Raw genomic sequence first — 18,898 nt, 5'->3', positions numbered from 1 at the left:
AATTAATCCAAGAAAGTGAAAACGTGCATTTCTGTTAGCCTAATTTTAATAATGGCGACAGGTGAGAAAAGAGGAAAAAAACGTAATTTCTCAGATACTGAGATTGAAACACTTGTAGGGGAGGTGGAGGCTCGGAAAACTGTGTTATTTGGTGGCCACAGCAGTGGGGTCACTAATAAAAAGAAGCAGTGCGAGTGGCAAAGTATTGCTTCTGCCGTCAGTTGTGTCAGTGGGACAGAACGGACAGTTGCAGAATTAAAGAAAAAATGGTCCGACCTGAAGGTATACAAATTTTTTTTTTACCAACATATTACATTTGTGTTTTATTAGGCTATATACCTATATAAATAGCAATATTGATTTTCAAAAAGTTTTATTTACATGTGCTTACAGTATGCAAAATATGTGAAATAAAGATTCTCATTCATTCAAGGTGGAGGCAAAGAGAAAACTGTCCTCCCACCGCCAGAGCGTGGCTGCAACTGGTGGGGGCCCATGTACAGCTGATCTCACATCAGTGGACAGCAAAATCGCGGCTATAATTGGGGAGGTCAGCGTGTGTGGTATTGTGTCGGAAAAGGAGGGAGACACTGACGTGACTGAAACCACAGAGGAGCAAGGTTAAACCGATTTTTAATCATTAACGCTGTACATTTGAGTGTGTGGGGTGATAAATGGATAAATGTTGCCAATTGTTTGTCCTCCAGTCCTTCCGGAGTCTGAAGCTGTAAATGAACAGGAGGTTCAGGGTGAGGGGTTCTCAGATGCAGATGCACAGCGTCCGGCTCAAAGCAGTGCCCCTTCTGCGTCTGGCACGTCCAAAAGTGGTCGGGTACTCACTGACGCAGTCCTGCAGTTACAGCGAGAGACAATAAACGCTGTCAACAGGGTTGCAGATGAGCTACGGCAGATGAGAGAAGTGATGCAAGAAATTGCACAATCATTAAAAGATGCAGTTAAAACATGAACCTTGAGTTTTGTCTCTCTTTACAAACGCCGCATGACATCCTCACGGATTCTTGCACCTCGTTGATATCCCTCTTGTCGGCCAGGGGGCTGTGGCTCGGGGTCGTAATGCTGGGGTAGAGGGAGATCAGGAGGGAGAGGAATACCGTTTCTCAGTGCTATATTGTGCAAAACACCACACGCCCTGACAATCTTGCACACTTTTGCTGGATGGTATAAAAGTCTGCCACCCGAGGCATCCAGAGCACGCCATCTGCATTTCAGGATGCCGATGGCACGCTCCACAACTGCGCGGGCACGAGAGTGGACCTCGTTATAATGAGTTTCCTCTGCGCTCTGCGGGTTTAAAAATGGGGTGAGGAGCCAGCGTCTCAGGGGGTAGCCACTGTCGCCTGCAGGTTATAATTATATTAAAAACAAAATTGTTACGGTTTCTACTTTTTAATATTGTTAAACTCACCAAGAAGCCAGCCATCACGTACTGCGCCTGCATTTAGTCTGTTCCCTACACTGCTATGTGTCAAGATAAAGGAATCATGTGTTGAACCAGGCCAGCGTGCCACAATGTTTGTGAGGGTCATGTTGGAGTCACATATGATTTGCACATTAATAGAATGCACATGCTTTCTATTAACATAAGCAAATTCATTTTCAGATGGTGCCCTTATAGCAACATGAGTGCAGTCAATTGCGCCGATTACATTTGGGAAACCAGACATTGCTGCAAATTGCGTTTTAATTTCGGCCTGTTCTCGCACAGTGTAGGGGAACCTGATGTATCGACTAACCATATTAAGTATACCATTTAAAACGACAGATATTATGGCACTCAGGGACGGCTGTGATATACCAGACCTATAGGGTGAGATGATAGATTCCAATAGAATTATTTCATATACAAAAAGGTCTTAGAGACAAATTTGAGGATTACTTATAGTTTTTTTATATTATTAATTTACCTGTCTGCCAATTCCCGCTGGAAACAGCCGGTTGCCAAGAACCCCAGAGTGGTGAGGACTTGTATTTGGACTGGGATGGCATGGTTCCGGCGTGTTGCCCTCTCTAATACTGGACCCAATTCAGCACATAGATCCAAGAGCACAGCTCTAGGGAATCTAAATCGGCTTATTAGCCAGTCATCATCATGGGCCAGGAAATCATCATGGTCCCTGAAAACTCGTTCTCTCCTTATTCTGCCATTAGCGTAATCCTCCAACAGTGCCAGGAGTGCCATCATGAAGCATTACATACCCGGGTCACCGGAGAATTTATATGTTTCTAGCAAATAGACTGATCGTTAACACCTTGACAAAATCACTTAATTAATTTGTGGGCGAAAATTTAAGACGAAAATGTTATAGTGAACACATGCTTCTTGACGGTTTTGTAATGAACACCGTAATAGTTAGGACCGATGATGAGTAGCGATTGTGCTTCATGACTGTATTTGCAGACTTTGACATTTTATGATATAGGCTATGTACATTAAGGAAAATATTTCCTTTTTACACTGTGTTCTGCAGTTCTCTAATAAAAGGGTATTTCATGCTATTCTGTAGGCTATCACATGTATCGCGCCATGTCCTCCTGTGCTCCCGTTGTGGACAATGTGACTGTAAGGCAGCGCTGATTATTATTTTATTTTACTTTTAATACATTTTGAATTACGTTTGGATTTTACTAGATGTATATAGCCTAAAACAATCGGCACAAATAACACTGTTGGATTTAATCTTCATGATAATGTGGATATAACGTATGAAATGGAGTGAAAATTAAATGTCATTCATTCTTATAATCGTTCTTCTCACATTTATTTTCTACAATCTAACTTCAGTTCACGACCTCACCATCGGTGTCGCCAATTCCCTTTGTCTCCAGAATGTGCGTACGCACGGCTCAAAGTTTGCTTAAAGGTGCGCACATTCTCCCGTCAAGTTTGTTTTTTATAGATCACAACCTTTGCGTGGGAACTGGCGTACGTACGTTTCCAGCCCCGTTTTGTGCGTACGCACGCTTTATAAATGAGGCCCCAGTACTTTGGCCAAAAGTTGGTTTTTGTCCTAGTTGTAGCTACTGCGGTTAATAAACACCAGAGGGCAGCAAAGATCAAGATTTGTAGGCACATTGATTGCGCGGTTGAGCTGAACGTACTCCTAATGTTTTTGTTTTGTTTTTTAAACTGTGGTGCAAGTAAAACAGTATTTTTGTTACATTATAAATGACACGCCTTCAAACCTGAAAATGATATCAAACGTTTGTTCGCGCTCCGGTGTGACTGCACTGGGGATGTCCCACAGTTGATTTGTGTTTGAGTGCTGGTTTGTGTTGTTTACTGTACTGTGTTTGCTTGACACACTGTGTGTTCAGATGTTCTCTGGGAAACAAAGCCGTGCTATTCTCTGAGTCCACAGTGCCAGCTCCACGCAAGGTCATCTATGACCGTGTGTACACAGAATCTCCTACAGAATCAGTCATCACGTAACCAGCGGTTCTGCGTTTACCCTTCATCTCTCAAGAGATTCTCATTTGTAACATTTTCCTATCCACCTCTTTCCCTTTCCTTCAACTCGCCAGCTGTTCTGGAGCACCTGAAGCCCTCCCTCTCTCCATCTTCCCTGTAATTTGGAAGCAAGAGAGAAAGATAAACATGTCTTTGAGTGATAGAGGGGAATGTCAAGAATGCTGGCTGAGAAGGTGTTGCTGTTTGTTCACTTGCTACTGTCTGAACGCGACTAGGCCTGCAACGACGCCGCAGACTTCGACACTGAGCCCCTGCGGCCCTTACGTTACGTTTATTAACTTGTGCAGGCCATTGTTTCCATAATGGAGCCTGTGTGTGCATATTAAAAACTATAATGACTGCAATTATGACGTTAGATAATTAAGTTATTGTGCTCTTAGGTAATATGTCAAGCTTGTTTAACAGTGGGGAGATGTTTAAATGGTAGCTGGCTGCATTTTCCACCGCAGATGTGTGGTTCTAAGGATTTCTGGACCGTGCGCTGCTTCTTCAGAAAGATCCGTATTATCAGTAAAGTGATAGTGCCACTCAACACCTTTTTTCTATTATTATTATTATTAATATTTTAGTACTGGATAGAGAGATCTGTGAGAGCAGGGCAGGCTGACAGGTGGGTAAATGCAAGGACAGAATAATGCGTAATAAGATAAAGATATAATTGAATATTCATGTCAAATAAAGCTTTTGTTTGGTTGTATGTATGAGCTGTCCTAAATCCATTCACTCACACAGAGCTCTTCTACCGCTGAAGTGTGGGTAAATATTTTTTTTCCTCTTTCCTAATCTAATCTTGCCATCCGTTAGCTGCAGTCAACAGCCGTTTTTGGTGGTGTTGAATGACTTATTGTAGAAAGAAAGCAAACGAATTGAGTAGAAACACTCACAAAACTCATTGTGTAAACACTTTCAGTGGGTAGCATTTCCTCTGGGGCCTGAACCGTGAGGTTAGCTGAACAAACTTGGGGTTGAAAGGGTTGGCTTCAAGTTGACAACCAAACCAATCCATACAGGCTTTGTTGGTATCTTGACGCTGATCATCAACTTCATCTGTCAGCTGAGTCCTAAATCTGGAGTTTATGAATGACTGTGAAGTGCATGCACATGATAGTGTGACATCACATAGATCACGTGCATGAAATATAGTAAAACTGCAGTTCACTTCTAGTAAGAGTCGGTGCAATTCACTTCCCTGTTTTAAAAGATTGTTATGAAGAGTTTACATAGCAAAAATTAAAATAAAGATATCCTCAAAAGTTGACAACTAAAAGGAAAAGTGCTAGGAAAGCAAAGTAATATATACCCTGTAAGTGACTCACACTGACTAAGATTTTTATATTGAGTCTTATTTAATCGTGTCTAATTTAGTCGTTCTATCTGTATGTGGTTAGAATTGTCTGTAATGAATTAGGTGTATAATTGTATTTAATATATGAAAAGGTGTGGTTACCTTATAACGTAGTTTCACAGACAAAAAAAATAAAAAAAAATTCTGTTGAATACAGTCAAAACTGTTGTGATATATGAAGTACAGTTCTCATAGAAGTGACTTTCAAACCAATCAGCTTTCTGCTGTGTAACGAAGAATATCTGTGTGACCAATCTGAACCCATTGCAAAATCTGCATTGGAAAATTTTCACCCGATCATGTAGATTCCTATTAAAATGACTGGTTTCCACTCACAAAAATTTGCCGCAAATATGCTGCACCAATAAAAGAAGTGACTTTACCAATCCTCAGCTTGCTTTTTTAAATGCAAGAGTGTGTTCTGTGTGTCTTTCTCTCTCTGTCGGACTGTCACTGACACATGCAGCTTCTGCTTGGCGTCTTTGTTAATCTACCCATCATGCTCTGTTTGTGTTTGGGGCAGGTGGTGTTGTAAGTCCTGGTGCTTTTGTGTATTAATCTACTCTGTGTGTGTGCACGCACACAAATGGGGCTCTGATTTCTCCCAGTGTGTGTGGCACAGCCTCAGGGCAGACAAGCCTGTGTTGTCTTTACTCAACAGGCGCATGGCATGGCCTTCTCCCTTGGACAGAACACCTGTTTTGAGGGCAAAAGGCGAGCAGTGAACATATGCAGGCCAGAAACACTGTGTTTGACTGTCTGTTTGGCACTTGATCTGGGTTCATACGTTTGCCGGACATATTCAAACACCTGTCAAAGAATAGACCAGAGTCAAGTTTAAAGAAGAACTATTATGAGGAACCAAAGTAGGGATTGCACTTTGGTATGATTAGGAAGAATTTAGAAGTAAAAAAATGGATATAATAAAAAAGAAAAGTAAACCAAAATAAAAATTTATTTGGAATAATTTAGCAATATTAAAAATAAGTAGATATTAAATTACAATTTTATTTAATTTTTTATTAAATAATAAAAAAAGTATTATGTAATTTTGCAGGCTTTATAAATACTGGTAACCAGAAATAATTATTGATTGTTCTATTGACCGCCCTAGTTTTATAACAGTAAAATTTTGTAATTTATTAAGTTTATCTATCCTACCTTTTTCCTGTTTTCAAGAATAGGTTGCATTTGTTTTGTATCTTTGTAGTTTCTTCTTCGTCCTTTATGCTTACTTAGTGTTATAAGGTACTACCGTACCCTGTTTTATTTTATTTTTTATTTTGAACAGCGCTAAACAAATAAATCTGAATTGAATTTAAAATAAAGGATTATGCCTGTAATATTTAATTTTTTTTCTTTATTATTTTGCTTTGGCAAATCGAAGATGCAGACAATAAAAAACAAATGTAATGAATATTGCGTAAGTGTTGCCATTATGATATCACACTGTTTGTGGGTCACAATACATATAAATATAGAACTTTCTTTGTTTCAGCATGTGGATCCCTTGCCAGAGATTGTTGTATTAGCAGATCCTTGGCATCAAGTTTGAAAACTCCTGAGATAGAAAACATATCTCTAAAGGGGAGGCTGACTGAGATAACTATATAAACAACTAGATAAGTCCTATGCAAAGTGAATTATTTATAGTAAGGTGTGAAATGACACCCAGTATGTGTTCTTGCAACATGTTATCAGAAACATCTACATTCTGAGGGATAATCCGTTCCCACCCATCCAAATACCCATCGGTCACACACAAGCTTGTTTAGGGTTAGTAAGTATCCGTCTCTGTCTTTGCTCTTAAACAGGTCCTCCTGATCTAATCACACAAACCGATAACCAAACAGTTCTCCTATTTCCGTCGTATTTGTCTCACCTGTGCCGCCCTCCTCAGTGTCTACCATCACTTCACCTCCCTTTCAACTCAAACCACTGTTCACTGTAAGCTCTCAGCTACTCTGATCTCTCCCGAGTATGTGTGGTCTTATCTTAACAGCGTCTGACCCACAGCCCCGCTCTCGTTTACTCATATCAGCCCAGTCCTCTCCCATTCACTTATGCAGGCAATGCACATCCACCATCCCACTCCTCCGTGCAGGAATATGAATTTTGCAACATCCTGGTATTAAATATTTACTTGAACAGTGTCCGGAGGAATGTGAACATAAGCCATGCGCATACCTGCGGTTATTTATTAAGTCTCGTATGACAGTCCAGATCCCTGCAGTTGGTAAGAGGAGTCAGAGCAGACACGCATGAGTTAGGATTATTAGAGTGGGTGAACTCTCTAGAAAGACATGAATGGATTATTAATGGCTGCTGTAATGGTCAGTGCTGATGGTGTGATAGTGTGATAGTTCTTCTCCGGCTTTAGCAATGCGTTGAATTGAATAGTTCATTTTTTTGACTTGGGGCAAAGTTCTCGCATTTGTCTCTCCCCTCGTGTCCCCTCGGAGCTCAGGCATGCTGTTTGTGAAGTAGGAGTGCCTGATAATTGGGTGGATGCAGTGCTGAGGACTTGAACTTTAGATATGTGTGTTGGACAGGGTGGATTTCACTGTAAAATTGCCATTTTCTCTTTCAAACTTGAGAAAACAGTTTTACTGTAATGGTTGAGTCATGCAGGTTTTTAAATGGCCCTTATTTGGCCCTTAAAGGGGCAGTTTATCAGCTTACAAATACAAATGTTTTGAATAAATTTAAAACACAAAATATTTGAAAATTGGGACTACAACTCCTTTAATGCAATTCAGTTGGTGAATTTGGTGGCCATCTTGGTAAAGCCCTTGGTCATGAATTTCCAAAATGATGGAAGGGGGTCCCTTAGCTAAAACTCATTCCTACATCTACACACAATAACATTTTGGTTCTTCAGCAGTTATTTTGGGTGGCTGAGGTGCTATATAGCACCACTGCCATACAAAGAACCTGTTTAACCCCCTCACTGTTCTTTAAAGGTTCCCTAACTCTCTCTTAGTCTCTTAGTTGGGGAAAGGGTTAAAAATGGAATTAAAATAAAGTGTATTTCCTGAAGATAATGTGAATCTCAACACTATGCCCACAAGGCTCCCCCAGTAAATTCCCCATAACTAAAGTATGAGAGTGGAGTAACATATCTTAAATCTAAGGAGGACAATGGGGTTCCTCTTATGGTTCAACATAGCACCATTTTGTTCCCCAATGATTACAAGGCAATGAACTACTTTTAGTGCATTTTTGTTTAGTGTGATACCTCCCATTTTAATCATAATAGACCCGCCGATATGCTTGCTGTCTCACTGATTAATCAGGTATAGTTTTCATCATGAATATGAATAATCTTCCTTATCCACTGTAAAAAAAAAAAAGAAAAAAAAAAGAGGGTGTGTATGAGGGGGGCAGGTGGTGGGGATGGTTTCAAAGTTGTAAGTAAAATAAAACAATACTATTGCAATCTTTTACCTCAAAATTTCACATTTAATAAAATGTGTACTTGTCTTTTTTACATCATTCATTTACTCATTAGTCTACCATCATGTGCTTTGGAAATTCAGTTTAATTAGGGTAGTTACACTAACATTGGATAGTTTGTAGTCAGTAAGATTTAAATACATATTTAAATGTACATAGAAATTAATACTTTTATTCATCAGTGATGCATTAAAATAATCAGAAATAACAGACTTGATTTCACACCAGTGTTCTGTTGAACTTTCTATGTGTGAAATGTTTGTGAAAAAAATAGCACAACTGTTTTCAAAATTGATAATTAAAATCCAAATCAGCATATTATTATGATTTCTGAAGGATCATGTGACACTGACTGGAGTAATGGCTGCTGAAAATTCATCTTTGCCATTAAAAGAATAAATTACAAAACGTAGAAACCAAAAGAGGCCTGGAAGGAACACCAGCATCCTCAAAAGCCGGTGGCCATCATTGATTGTCTTTTCAAATAAATGATCTTCTTGATTCCTTTTCTCAATCTATTTCCTGTTATTTCTTACAATCTGTGGTTAGCATGTTCCTGCAGTTGAGCTGCATCAGTACTAGAAGAGTGGATCCAGAGAGAAAGAGAGAGAGAGGGACCGGGTCTGAAATCTTTTATCTTTTAGTCTTAGAGCTTGTCTATCAGGTAGTGCATAGCCACAGAGGGACACTGAGACCACTGTCTGGATACAGAACACCGACTGTCCCCTTGCTTTTGAAGAAGAAAGCGCAGGAGAGAGCTCACATGGAATGCTAATGTTACAGTCAAAGTCAGGACAGTGAAATTTTGGGACGGTGATCCAGAAAGGAGACATTGTGTCATTGCTCTGAGATCCATTAGCATGCCTGGCTGTGTCGCATATTGTTGTCTTTTCAAAGGGACAGAGGAGACTTTTTAAACTTGTAATATAGCAGACACCTCCCTTTCATTTCACAAGTTAATCAGGAAACATGACTTACAGAACAGGAATTGTAATATGTGGGTTTAAAGTGCCTGAATCATTTTTGTGCTCTCCAGTGCAAACTGGGTTAGAGATGTGAAGTGTGTTTCTCACTTTGTCCCATTCAGATTGTCATCTGCATACTAGGCAGATGAAAGAACTGAACCTGCTTTAGGGCTGCGCAAATGTAACAGACAGACATTTAGTGTTACATTATGCATTTGCCTGTGGCTCTTCTCTTCTACAGTAATGGGGAGTCATGCTTCTCTGTCTTTTGATATATGAATGACCCTCTTTTTCATTTTTCATCACAACCGCGGTGCTTCTGATACAGCTGTGTCTCGTGTCTGGCCGTGTTTTAAATCTGTAGCACAGCACACACAGCATTTCATGAATAACAATGCACTGCTACTATTCCTTGCCCTATGGGAGTAATGGTTGGGTGGGTACAAAGACTCTGCCCATTAAAGTGTCCTGCAACCTGCAAGCATAACTGCCACTCAGCTCTCGCTGTCTGAATGTTCCCTTTTTTAATGCAGTAGCATGTTTTATTCTGTTTGTTGACCCGTTGCGTCATTTCCAGCCTCGCTTTTGGAACAGGATGAGTTTCTTTGAGAGTTTGGTATAGGTATAATCTGCACTTATTGATCTGTACTTACTAAATATCATTATTAGGTTTAAACAGTCTAATGAATTAGTTTGTTAGGGCTGTCACTCAATTTAAAATGTTATATAATTGACTATTAGTCTAATTAATCATTTATTAATAATTTATTTTGAGGAAAGCCCTAAGTGAAGATTTCATTATTGTTGCAGTAAATCAGTCGAGTAGTCTATGCATTTCTGTAGCAGTCATTTTTGCTATTGTGATAATATTTTTTACATGTATTTTTCATCATGAGTGCCATATAAAACAAAGCATCAAGCTAAAATCAGATTAACTTAAAACATAAGTTTAGTGTGCATTGACTGACTGCACTCTAAAGCCATTTTTTCACTTTAATTTAGTTTTGTATTTTTATATTTATATTTATATTTTCGTTTTTATTTTAAGTTAAATTTTTTGTTAGTTATTTTTGTTTTTAGTAGTTTTTGTTTATATATTACAGTACAGACCAAAAGTTTGGACACACCTTCTCATTCAAAGTCTCATTTCATAGTCATGAAAATAAAGAAAACTCTTTGAATGAGAAGGTGTGTCCAAACTTTTGGTCTGTACTGTATTTTATCTGTAACTATAAATATTTTAGTTACTCAACTACATCAAGTTAAACAATATATTTATTTATATATGTTTTATTTTTAATACAGTGAACATTTATTTGTGTTTAAGTAACAATTTTTTTTTATGTTTAAGTTAAGTCTGATAACCCTGAACTGATTAAATGTGTAAATTTATTTAGTTTCATAATAAATGTAAAAAAAGAATGTTTAATAACAATTAATTAATTGTATTATTTATTAATTTGACATTATTTTATCATTATTGCAAGAAATATAGTAATCTCATAGTCATTTAATGTTTTTATAAAAAATAAAATTCAATTAATATAATTTAGGTAAGCTTATTATTTTGGTGCATTGTTCAGCCATCTTGTCCTTAGTTCATGTATGCTTGTATGAAGTCTTTATTTCATATAAAGTAACTTATTTCACATATAGCAATTGCTCTCAGTTCTGTGATAAATGAGTTACAGATAATTCAGTTTCCTATAGCCACAAAATATGTACACTAGTTCCTTACTTTTATTAGCTTTAATACCGCTTCAAAACCAATTACCTTTAAATGACCATTCTGAACATTCTTTAATGCCTCCTATTCTTTAACCTCTTCCAAGGTGCTCTTATCAGCTTAAGTATACAAATAGTGCCCTCATTAGCACCCTTAATTCTATTTGCATTGTACCCTTCATTGTACCAGCCTTAGTAGTCCAGTACCCTGTCTTTACTTTCCCCTTTTCTTCTGACCCTTCTCCCCAATTTCTCCAACCAAGAGGCAAAACGTGTCCTGGAGGACAGTAATCTGCTTTTTTGCTCTCCTTTATTTCCATTTCAATCCCTTGTTCACAGCTGGAACTCAACTGCTTTGCATGCTGATAAAGAATGGATCAGCCCGATGTGGGGAAAAAAGCACAAACAGACAGGAGGAGGGAACGAGGGATTATGGTAGGAGTAAAAGAGAAGAAAAGGTAACAGAACGGAGGAAAGAAAGATTGTATTTGTTTGTATGCTTTTAAAAAGCACTCTGAGAAAATCTATTATTTCCACTTATAACCAGATCGATTGTTCTTGTATTTTCCCCTTTCTCTTTTATTCTTGCCAGTGGTAGTGCTCCTTTTGTGGACTGCAGTGTGAAGTCATCTCTATCGGGAACTGTGAGAGATGCTGAGTCAGATTCCTCATAACATTAGAGCATCAAACAGCATTATTCTAGCAGGAAGTGGTGAGCAGTGTTCACTGTGACAGAATAGTTGATCTATTGTTGATGACATCACAGAGATGGTGAGGATGTGAGAAAGTATGTGAGTCATATTGTTTGGTAGTTGTAAAGAAATGACGTGTTGAAATGTGTTGAAATGTGTATGTGCTCCAAATAGTGCACAAATGCTTGCACATCATCACATTTACCTTATTAAATGTATGTTATTTATCTTGTTTGTGTTTAACCATTTATATAGTTTTATCACATTTTTAATTAAAATATCATATCAAACCTGTTAAGATTATCTACTGCCACATGTTCCTGTTGAATGCTAAAAGGGATAGTTCACCCTCATGTCGTTCCATATTTTTGATGAAATCTGGGAGCTTTCTGACCCTGCAACGGACATCGTTAAAATAGTCCATGTGACTTCAGTTGTTCAACTGCAGTTTTATGAAGCTACGAGAATATTTATTCAACAATTTCGTCTCTTCTGTGTCAGACCTCATGCGGTTCATGACAGTACCACAACACATGCGTGTACCTTTCTCTCTTTGCAGATAAGGTACAGAGTATGTCAGTATGCCGTATCCTGCGTCAGCAGCACCGTGGCGTGATGCTCTCATGAATGCACAGCAGAGATTGTCACAGAAGAGAAGAATTGTTGAATAAAGTCGTTATTTTTGTTTTCTTTGTGCACAAAAAATACCACTGATGTCACATGGACTATTTTAATGATGTCCTTACTAGCTTTCTGGGCATTGAACGTGGTAGTTACGTTGCTTTCTATGCAGGGTCAGAAAGCTCAAAGATTTAGTCAAAAATATCTTAATTTGTGTTCTGGAGAAGAACAAAGTACCAGTTCCCCATCCTGACCATTTTGCAGTTTCATATCAATTTCAGTTATTTTCACACTAATAAATATAATAGATACGGAAATTAGTATATAAATTACAATTTAAATGGAAGACACCCCTCTTTCTCTCTCTAGTTCTCTCAGTTTGTGTTTTTATTCTAAATACACAATGGTGTAAGAAAGATGTGTTTATGTGCTTACTGCAGAAAAACAGACTGTTGAATTATTGATCATTAATGCACAGCCAAGCTGTGACTTAGCTTCACATTGTGGCTGTATTATCACAGTGTGCATGAACTTTTAATAATTTGTCATCTAACATCATCCTTTAATGCTTACTTAACTGTAAATCCAACTAAAGCATTTGAAATGCGTGTGCGTGTGTGAGTGTGTGTGAGAGAGAGAGAGAGAGAGACAGAGACTGAGCTCTTGTAGGGGGGCTGACAGACCCGCTTGCTTGATCAAAGGGACAGAAGCAGCTCAAGCCAACTGAGCCTGATGAACACACTCACAATCACACACACACACACTCTCCTGGGACGCTGCGCCTCACCATATGCTGAATATTGATTATGATTCCTATTGATTTATGCTCCCGTGCCTAAGCACTAAATGAAGTCTCAACCCTTTTTAAAAAAATTACTGCAGTGAGCGTACATTACACTGTCCTTGGCTCTCGAAAACAGAACAGAGTTTCCTTTTAACCTGAATAATGTCATGTTTTTGCAGATTTCGGCAATCCAGTCAATCTATTTCTGCCAGCGGACACGAGTGAATCAGCTGGTAAGGTGATTAAAGGAGCACGTGGGCATTCCGCTGCACTGCCACACTGGTCCTGATGAGCGGGCATGCTGGGAGCTTGGCAGCAGAGATCCCAGTGCTAAATCATGGCGGTGAGGGGGGGGGGGGGTCGGTTGCTCTGACTGCTGCAGGCTGGGATTTCCAGCACTCTCTCTTCGTTCTCAGTCTCAAACTTTCATTTACACCAGCGTGTGTCATAGGTCCTCTTCCCTGAATGCACCGTCATCAGTGGCTTATAAGATAACGGCCATCATCTCGAGTAGTAGAGGGTGAGAGCCTGGAATGAGAAAGAAAGGGCTTTTGGGTGACGGAGAAAGCAGAAATGAGGATAAACAGAACGATGAGGCGGAACATAGAAGGAGATTAAGTTAAGGAAATGGGGACGCAAATAAGATTGTGAGAAGAAAACTAGGCTAAAGAGAACGATGGGCAAGGATTAGCACGCTGGTTGGGTCGATAAAGAGCAGAAGTTTGTGTGTGTGCTGGTTTGGGGGTCTCCTCAAAGGAGGAGGCCACTCAGGGGAGGTGACATCAGTGGGGTTTGGCACTGAAACAGGCCTCACTGCACACAGATGGGGCCCCAATATGAACCAGCTAACACACAGAGACAGAAGCACAGGCTAATGGATGCACAGGTGGACAAACACTGCCATGATCTGACTCTAGAGACAAGAAATCTGAGCTCAGAGTCGTAAAAACGCTCTCTTGTTTCTGCTGTGCAGTGGTTTGTTCGTTGTGTGCAATTGTGGGAACTTGAGCTGTACTGTAGGTGTAAATATGTTTTGATGTACCCGCAGTTCAGTCTTTGTGACTTATTGATGCCTGCGCTGGCTGCCTCATTAATATGCTTCATAAGTAAACAGTCATGCTTTGGTTCATCCATAATTACCTCTTAATTCATTCCATGGAACTTTTATTATTTCTCTATAAAGTAAGTTGAGGAATTTTTCACAGAATTTGCCTTAAGCTCCAACACCCCCATCTGTACTCCAAAGCACACACACTTTTTCCTGACTCTGTGTTGAAACGGACCTCAGGCGTGTTGCAGGCGTATGTGTGGGGAAACAGACAGTGCTAAAAATGGATAAAGGTTTAAATTCTCCAGGCATGTTGTTTCAGCATATGAATATTTCAATATTTTTCTCAGAAAGAAATGATTTCATTTATGGAATTTAATGTGTGGTAAGTTTTTAAAGTTTGCAGTAGAATTTTTAAGAGGTTAAGTTGGCTGCTATGTTTAATGTTATATATTTTATGATTTTCTTCTGCAAAAAAAGAAAAAAGCATTTATATTATTGTCAAATTGATTAATCGGAATTAATCGAATCTATAATAAAAGTTTATTTTTGCATAATATACGTGTGTGTACTGTGTATATTTATATACTCTATATAAATACACACATCATATATTAAAAAATATATATCCAATATATATATATATTTATATTTATATTACAAAGACTTTATTAGGTGCATTGTTTCACAGGCAATCTGAACAGGCAACCCACAGTTCTTTTGAGTGAGTCATCTCAGTTTACAGTAAACGTAAATGTCTTTGAGCACAGAGCCGTAAGAATCCGGTTGTACACTGACTTTGTTTAATGAGGCTGTTCTTGAGTTTCCATCATGAACTGCTGTGTTTATTGAGAGCATCAACGCCTTCCATGTCTTCCCCAGTTGCTCTTTGACCTCCAGCATGAGTTGAGGTCAGTTCACACACATGCAGCTCTGATCTGTGTGGTCTGTAGTTTATGATAATCAGATCAGATGTGCAGAGAAAGATGTTCAGTCAGGCTGTGGGCAGAAGGAATGATAGGCTGTATTGTTCTACTGAAAGCCCGCATGAGGATGAACCCTGCAGCCGAAATGTCAGGACGTCCACCCACGTGCCAAACCGTGATGACTAGCACAAATATGCTCAATTTTTGGGTTGGATTGGGTTGGACACTGTGCCGCCATGATGACAGAGTGTTATAGATCTAAAGGGCTGGATATAGCCTGTGGGTTTAGTATGGTGGCAGTCATTCCTGGAAAGTAGTGCAGAGTGAGGATCTGTCCTTGACTAAACCCTCAGCTGGAGGAACCTTGTACAGTATCACCCTACACAATACAAACAGTAAATCAGGAAATGTAAATGTTTCAATATATTATTTCAGTGTTATGTGTGGGTTACTCATTCATGCTTATGACACTTGTATTGAATACATGTGGTTCCAGTAACCAGTGTTTTTTTTTTTTTTTTTTACATTGTTGCATGGTCTAATTGCCATAATTCCTAATATTTCTGTCAGGTTGCTCATCCAGCTAACTTAAACTTCCTCTCTTACTGTATCTCACACCTCATAACTGCTCACATATTTCATACAAACACACCTGACATCATCTTATGATTTTGATTGAATTTAAAATGACCTCAGTGGACTTCACCGGTAATATCTCTGCAATATTGTTGCTGTGTTCATCCTGTTGTGAGTCTGATTGTTTTTTATATTTTAAGGGACATTTTTTCATTATTTAAATGGACCTTATTTGAAAACAAACTCCAACAGTGTGATCGGGACCTCAGTGTGTATTTCTGATGTTAACAATGTTGTGCACCTTACAGTGACCAAGAGGGTTTTTTTTCCCCAAAGCGTTTTAGGACTGGTTCATTTAGATTATGAATAGGTTTATTTTCCCTGCTTCCATACCAAGTTTGTGTATAAAAAATAAAAAATAAAACGTTTTAAAAAGCCATCTCTGATAACAAGATTTTTTCATCCCAGCATGTTCTCTGTATTCAGCGGTTCTACCAGACAACAAAATTGCAGGAATTCTATTTAAGATCAAATTGATTTGGAGGGTAAACAGAAAGTTGCCTGAAAAGATGTAGACAAATACAAACTAGAGAAAGCGTGTGACAGCAGTTTAAGTAACAACCTATAATTGCGAGAATAATATTAAAAAGCACATTAAATTCAGTACATCTACTCTGTCCGTGCTCCCTTTGGTCTGTCTTTGCTCATTCTCTGCTGATTTACTTGCCTGGTGTGCAGTCCTCTTTCCTCTCCCTTAAGCCCCAATTTATCATTCTGTTTCTCTCTTCTCCGCTCCTCTGTTCTGTATCTCCGTTGTTCCCCCAGGCCCCATGCTAGTCACACCATGACACAAGTATCAAAGAGTTCTTCTAACCTCTTCTCTCCCTTTTCATCATTTTATCATTACATCCCTCCATCAACCCGACATCTCCGTGTACTTCTGATAGCATTGTTCCCGAGGAAAATGACACTTTTGGTGAAAATCACACACACTTTAAATCACCAAAGCATTCTGGGTCAACATAAGGCTCTGATGTTTTCAAAGAGCAAAGACTGGGCCGTGGAAAGGTCACAGAGTGTGTTTCAGTTACTAGTTTGTTCCCCTGTCGAGGACACCTCACAACCCTGTGCCATACAGCAGCTTTGACAGCAATAACGGCTATTAAAATTACTATAAAGAAATATAGATTTACCTGGTTTTTACAAACCTGTACAATTTGTTTTTCTTTCCAGTGGAACACAAAAGGAGCCATTTTGAAGAATCTTTAAAAGAATATTACTGAGTGATCTATTTCTTTCAATCTTATTTTATATATACACATATATAGTTGGCAAGTTGTGATTGGTCATTTCAGTCTGTTTGTTATTGTATAGGCTTGTGTACACTACTTTTTGGTGCTTTTTTATTGTGAATTTTGTGCAGTGGAGTTTTCTCAGAGGCGAAGGAGGTAGAAAAAAAGTATGAGAAAACCACCTAAGAATAAAAACTAAATAGTCTAAAAATAACAGCAGTCTCACTTACCTCCCTGATTCATTTGGAGTGCTGCGAGTTTGGGGGTAATCAGGAAATAAAAAAATTAAGTTGCACAATCTCTCTGTAATCATCAAGACAACATGTAGAATTTACTTTTCTGAAGTAAAATAGTTTAAAAACTAAACTTAAAAATATATATTTATTTTCTATACATTAAATGTAATTTATTATATTATTATATTTATTTTAAATATTTTATATGATGATTTTTATTTTATATTTGGGAATGGGATCTGGAAAGTAGAAGGACAACCAGTGAGGATTTTGCCTAATGTCAGAAAACATCCACATTCTACTGATTTTGTCTTTTTGGAGCTTAATTTTTTTTTTATCTCTACTTTCAAACTACTTTGTATAGAGCTATGTGAAAATTCATATTTTTTCTTCTGTATTCCACCGAAACAGAAACAACATGAAAACTTGTGGGTAAGTAAATGATAATACAATTTTCATTTCTGGTTGAACTATCCCTTTAGCAGCCAGTCTGTTTATATCAACCTGCCTTATCTCTGATGTAGATGTTACTGGAAAATGTTTATTTTTTTATTCATTTTCATGCAGTTTCCCAGAGCAAGCCCTTATCAGTTCAGTCGTTTCTTGAAAACAGGCTTTAACTGACGGTATCTGACCCCTTTCTACTATGACTATTCCCTAACTTTCCCTGCTTTGTGCTGGATTTTGAGCATTAGAATAAAGCAACGCTTGTGCATAAGCAATGTCTGTGTAGACTTTGAAGTGTAAAGAATCACTTATGGTGTTATGAGATGAGCAGTTTAATACATTGCTGTGCTGTCATGACCCAAGAATAGCACAAAGTTACAGTAATGACAGCTGAATATATCACACCATGCTCTCTATCCACACAAAAGCTCCACCCTTCTCTCTCCTCTTCTTTCATCACTTTGCCCTATTCCATTTCCAAAGCCTCTCTCCTCTTATCGGGTTCGATAACACACTCTCTCTCTCTCTCTCTCTCTCTCTCTCTCTCTCGTGCCCCCCACTCTTGCCCTGAGAAATGTGAAGCAGCTGTTCTGCTCAGGCTATCCCAGGAACGCCTGTTTGAAACCCAGTGTGAACTGAGAGACTATTATTACCAAAGGGACACAAATGAATGATCTAAATCAGTGGAAGAGTGGAAACTGCACTACATCCTTGTCAATCATAAAACAACTGTATTTTCAACATTAATAGTATGTTTTATTTGTTTACCAATATATTTTGTACAAGAGTAAGTTGATTCAGATTTAGAGGTCATACCAAAAAGCCTTAATGGATTAATTTAGTGCCTTCAAAATGAAATCGAAACACTGTTATTTAGTGTATCACCCTTTTTAATAATTAGTCTCGTCTCTTGGTCGTGCGCGTTCACTCCAGCAGCACTTTACTCGTTTGGGAAGGGAGAGGAGAGGAGAGGAGAGGAGAGGGGAGGAGAGGGGAGGGGCGCACGGTCACCTTTTGTGCAAATATATCAGCCAAGCCACTGCCATCCGCATCAGATTTCTTGCGCCAAGAAGGACGGGGGAGCGCACTGCAGACTACACTACTGCGAGTGAGCGCGACAGCAGAGCACAGAGTGAAGGAGCTGTACCGAGACGACAAGCTGCAAAGAAACACAACGACGCGACGCGAAACAAAGCCGCCAAGTTGAGACGCAACTATGGAGAGAGCGATGTTGGGACGGTTCGGGATTTGCGGCACCTTGCTTGTTGTAGCGCTGCAAGGTAAGTAGGAATTAT

At 38.8% G+C, this 18,898-nt stretch overlaps 1 protein-coding gene and 1 long non-coding RNA gene across 3 annotated transcripts in view; both read left to right on the top strand.

Moving 5' to 3' along the window:
- Positions 1-11,318: 11,318 nt before the first annotated feature.
- Positions 11,319-13,390, top strand: LOC132157759 (uncharacterized). The gene is made up of 3 exons (XR_009437613.1): positions 11,319-11,439; positions 11,574-11,693; positions 13,258-13,390. It is a non-coding gene; the product is annotated as an uncharacterized LOC132157759 (long non-coding RNA).
- A 5,242-nt stretch (positions 13,391-18,632) lies between these two features.
- bcam (basal cell adhesion molecule (Lutheran blood group)) overlaps positions 18,633-18,898 on the top strand; it is a 48,792-nt gene continuing 48,526 nt past the window's right edge. The window contains exon 1 of one of the 2 annotated variants that reach the window (XM_059567822.1): positions 18,633-18,883. In XM_059567822.1, coding sequence (XP_059423805.1) covers positions 18,820-18,883 — 64 coding nt within the window. In that variant the 5' untranslated portion in view covers positions 18,633-18,819. The remainder of the gene's footprint in view (positions 18,884-18,898) is intronic. The other variant, XM_059567823.1, reaches the window with a different exon arrangement.

The sequence above is a fragment of the Carassius carassius genome, chromosome 15 (assembly GCF_963082965.1).
Source record: "Carassius carassius chromosome 15, fCarCar2.1, whole genome shotgun sequence".
In the NCBI taxonomy this organism is placed as follows: Eukaryota; Metazoa; Chordata; class Actinopteri; order Cypriniformes; family Cyprinidae; genus Carassius; species Carassius carassius.
This window is presented reverse-complemented; position numbering and strand designations above follow the sequence as displayed.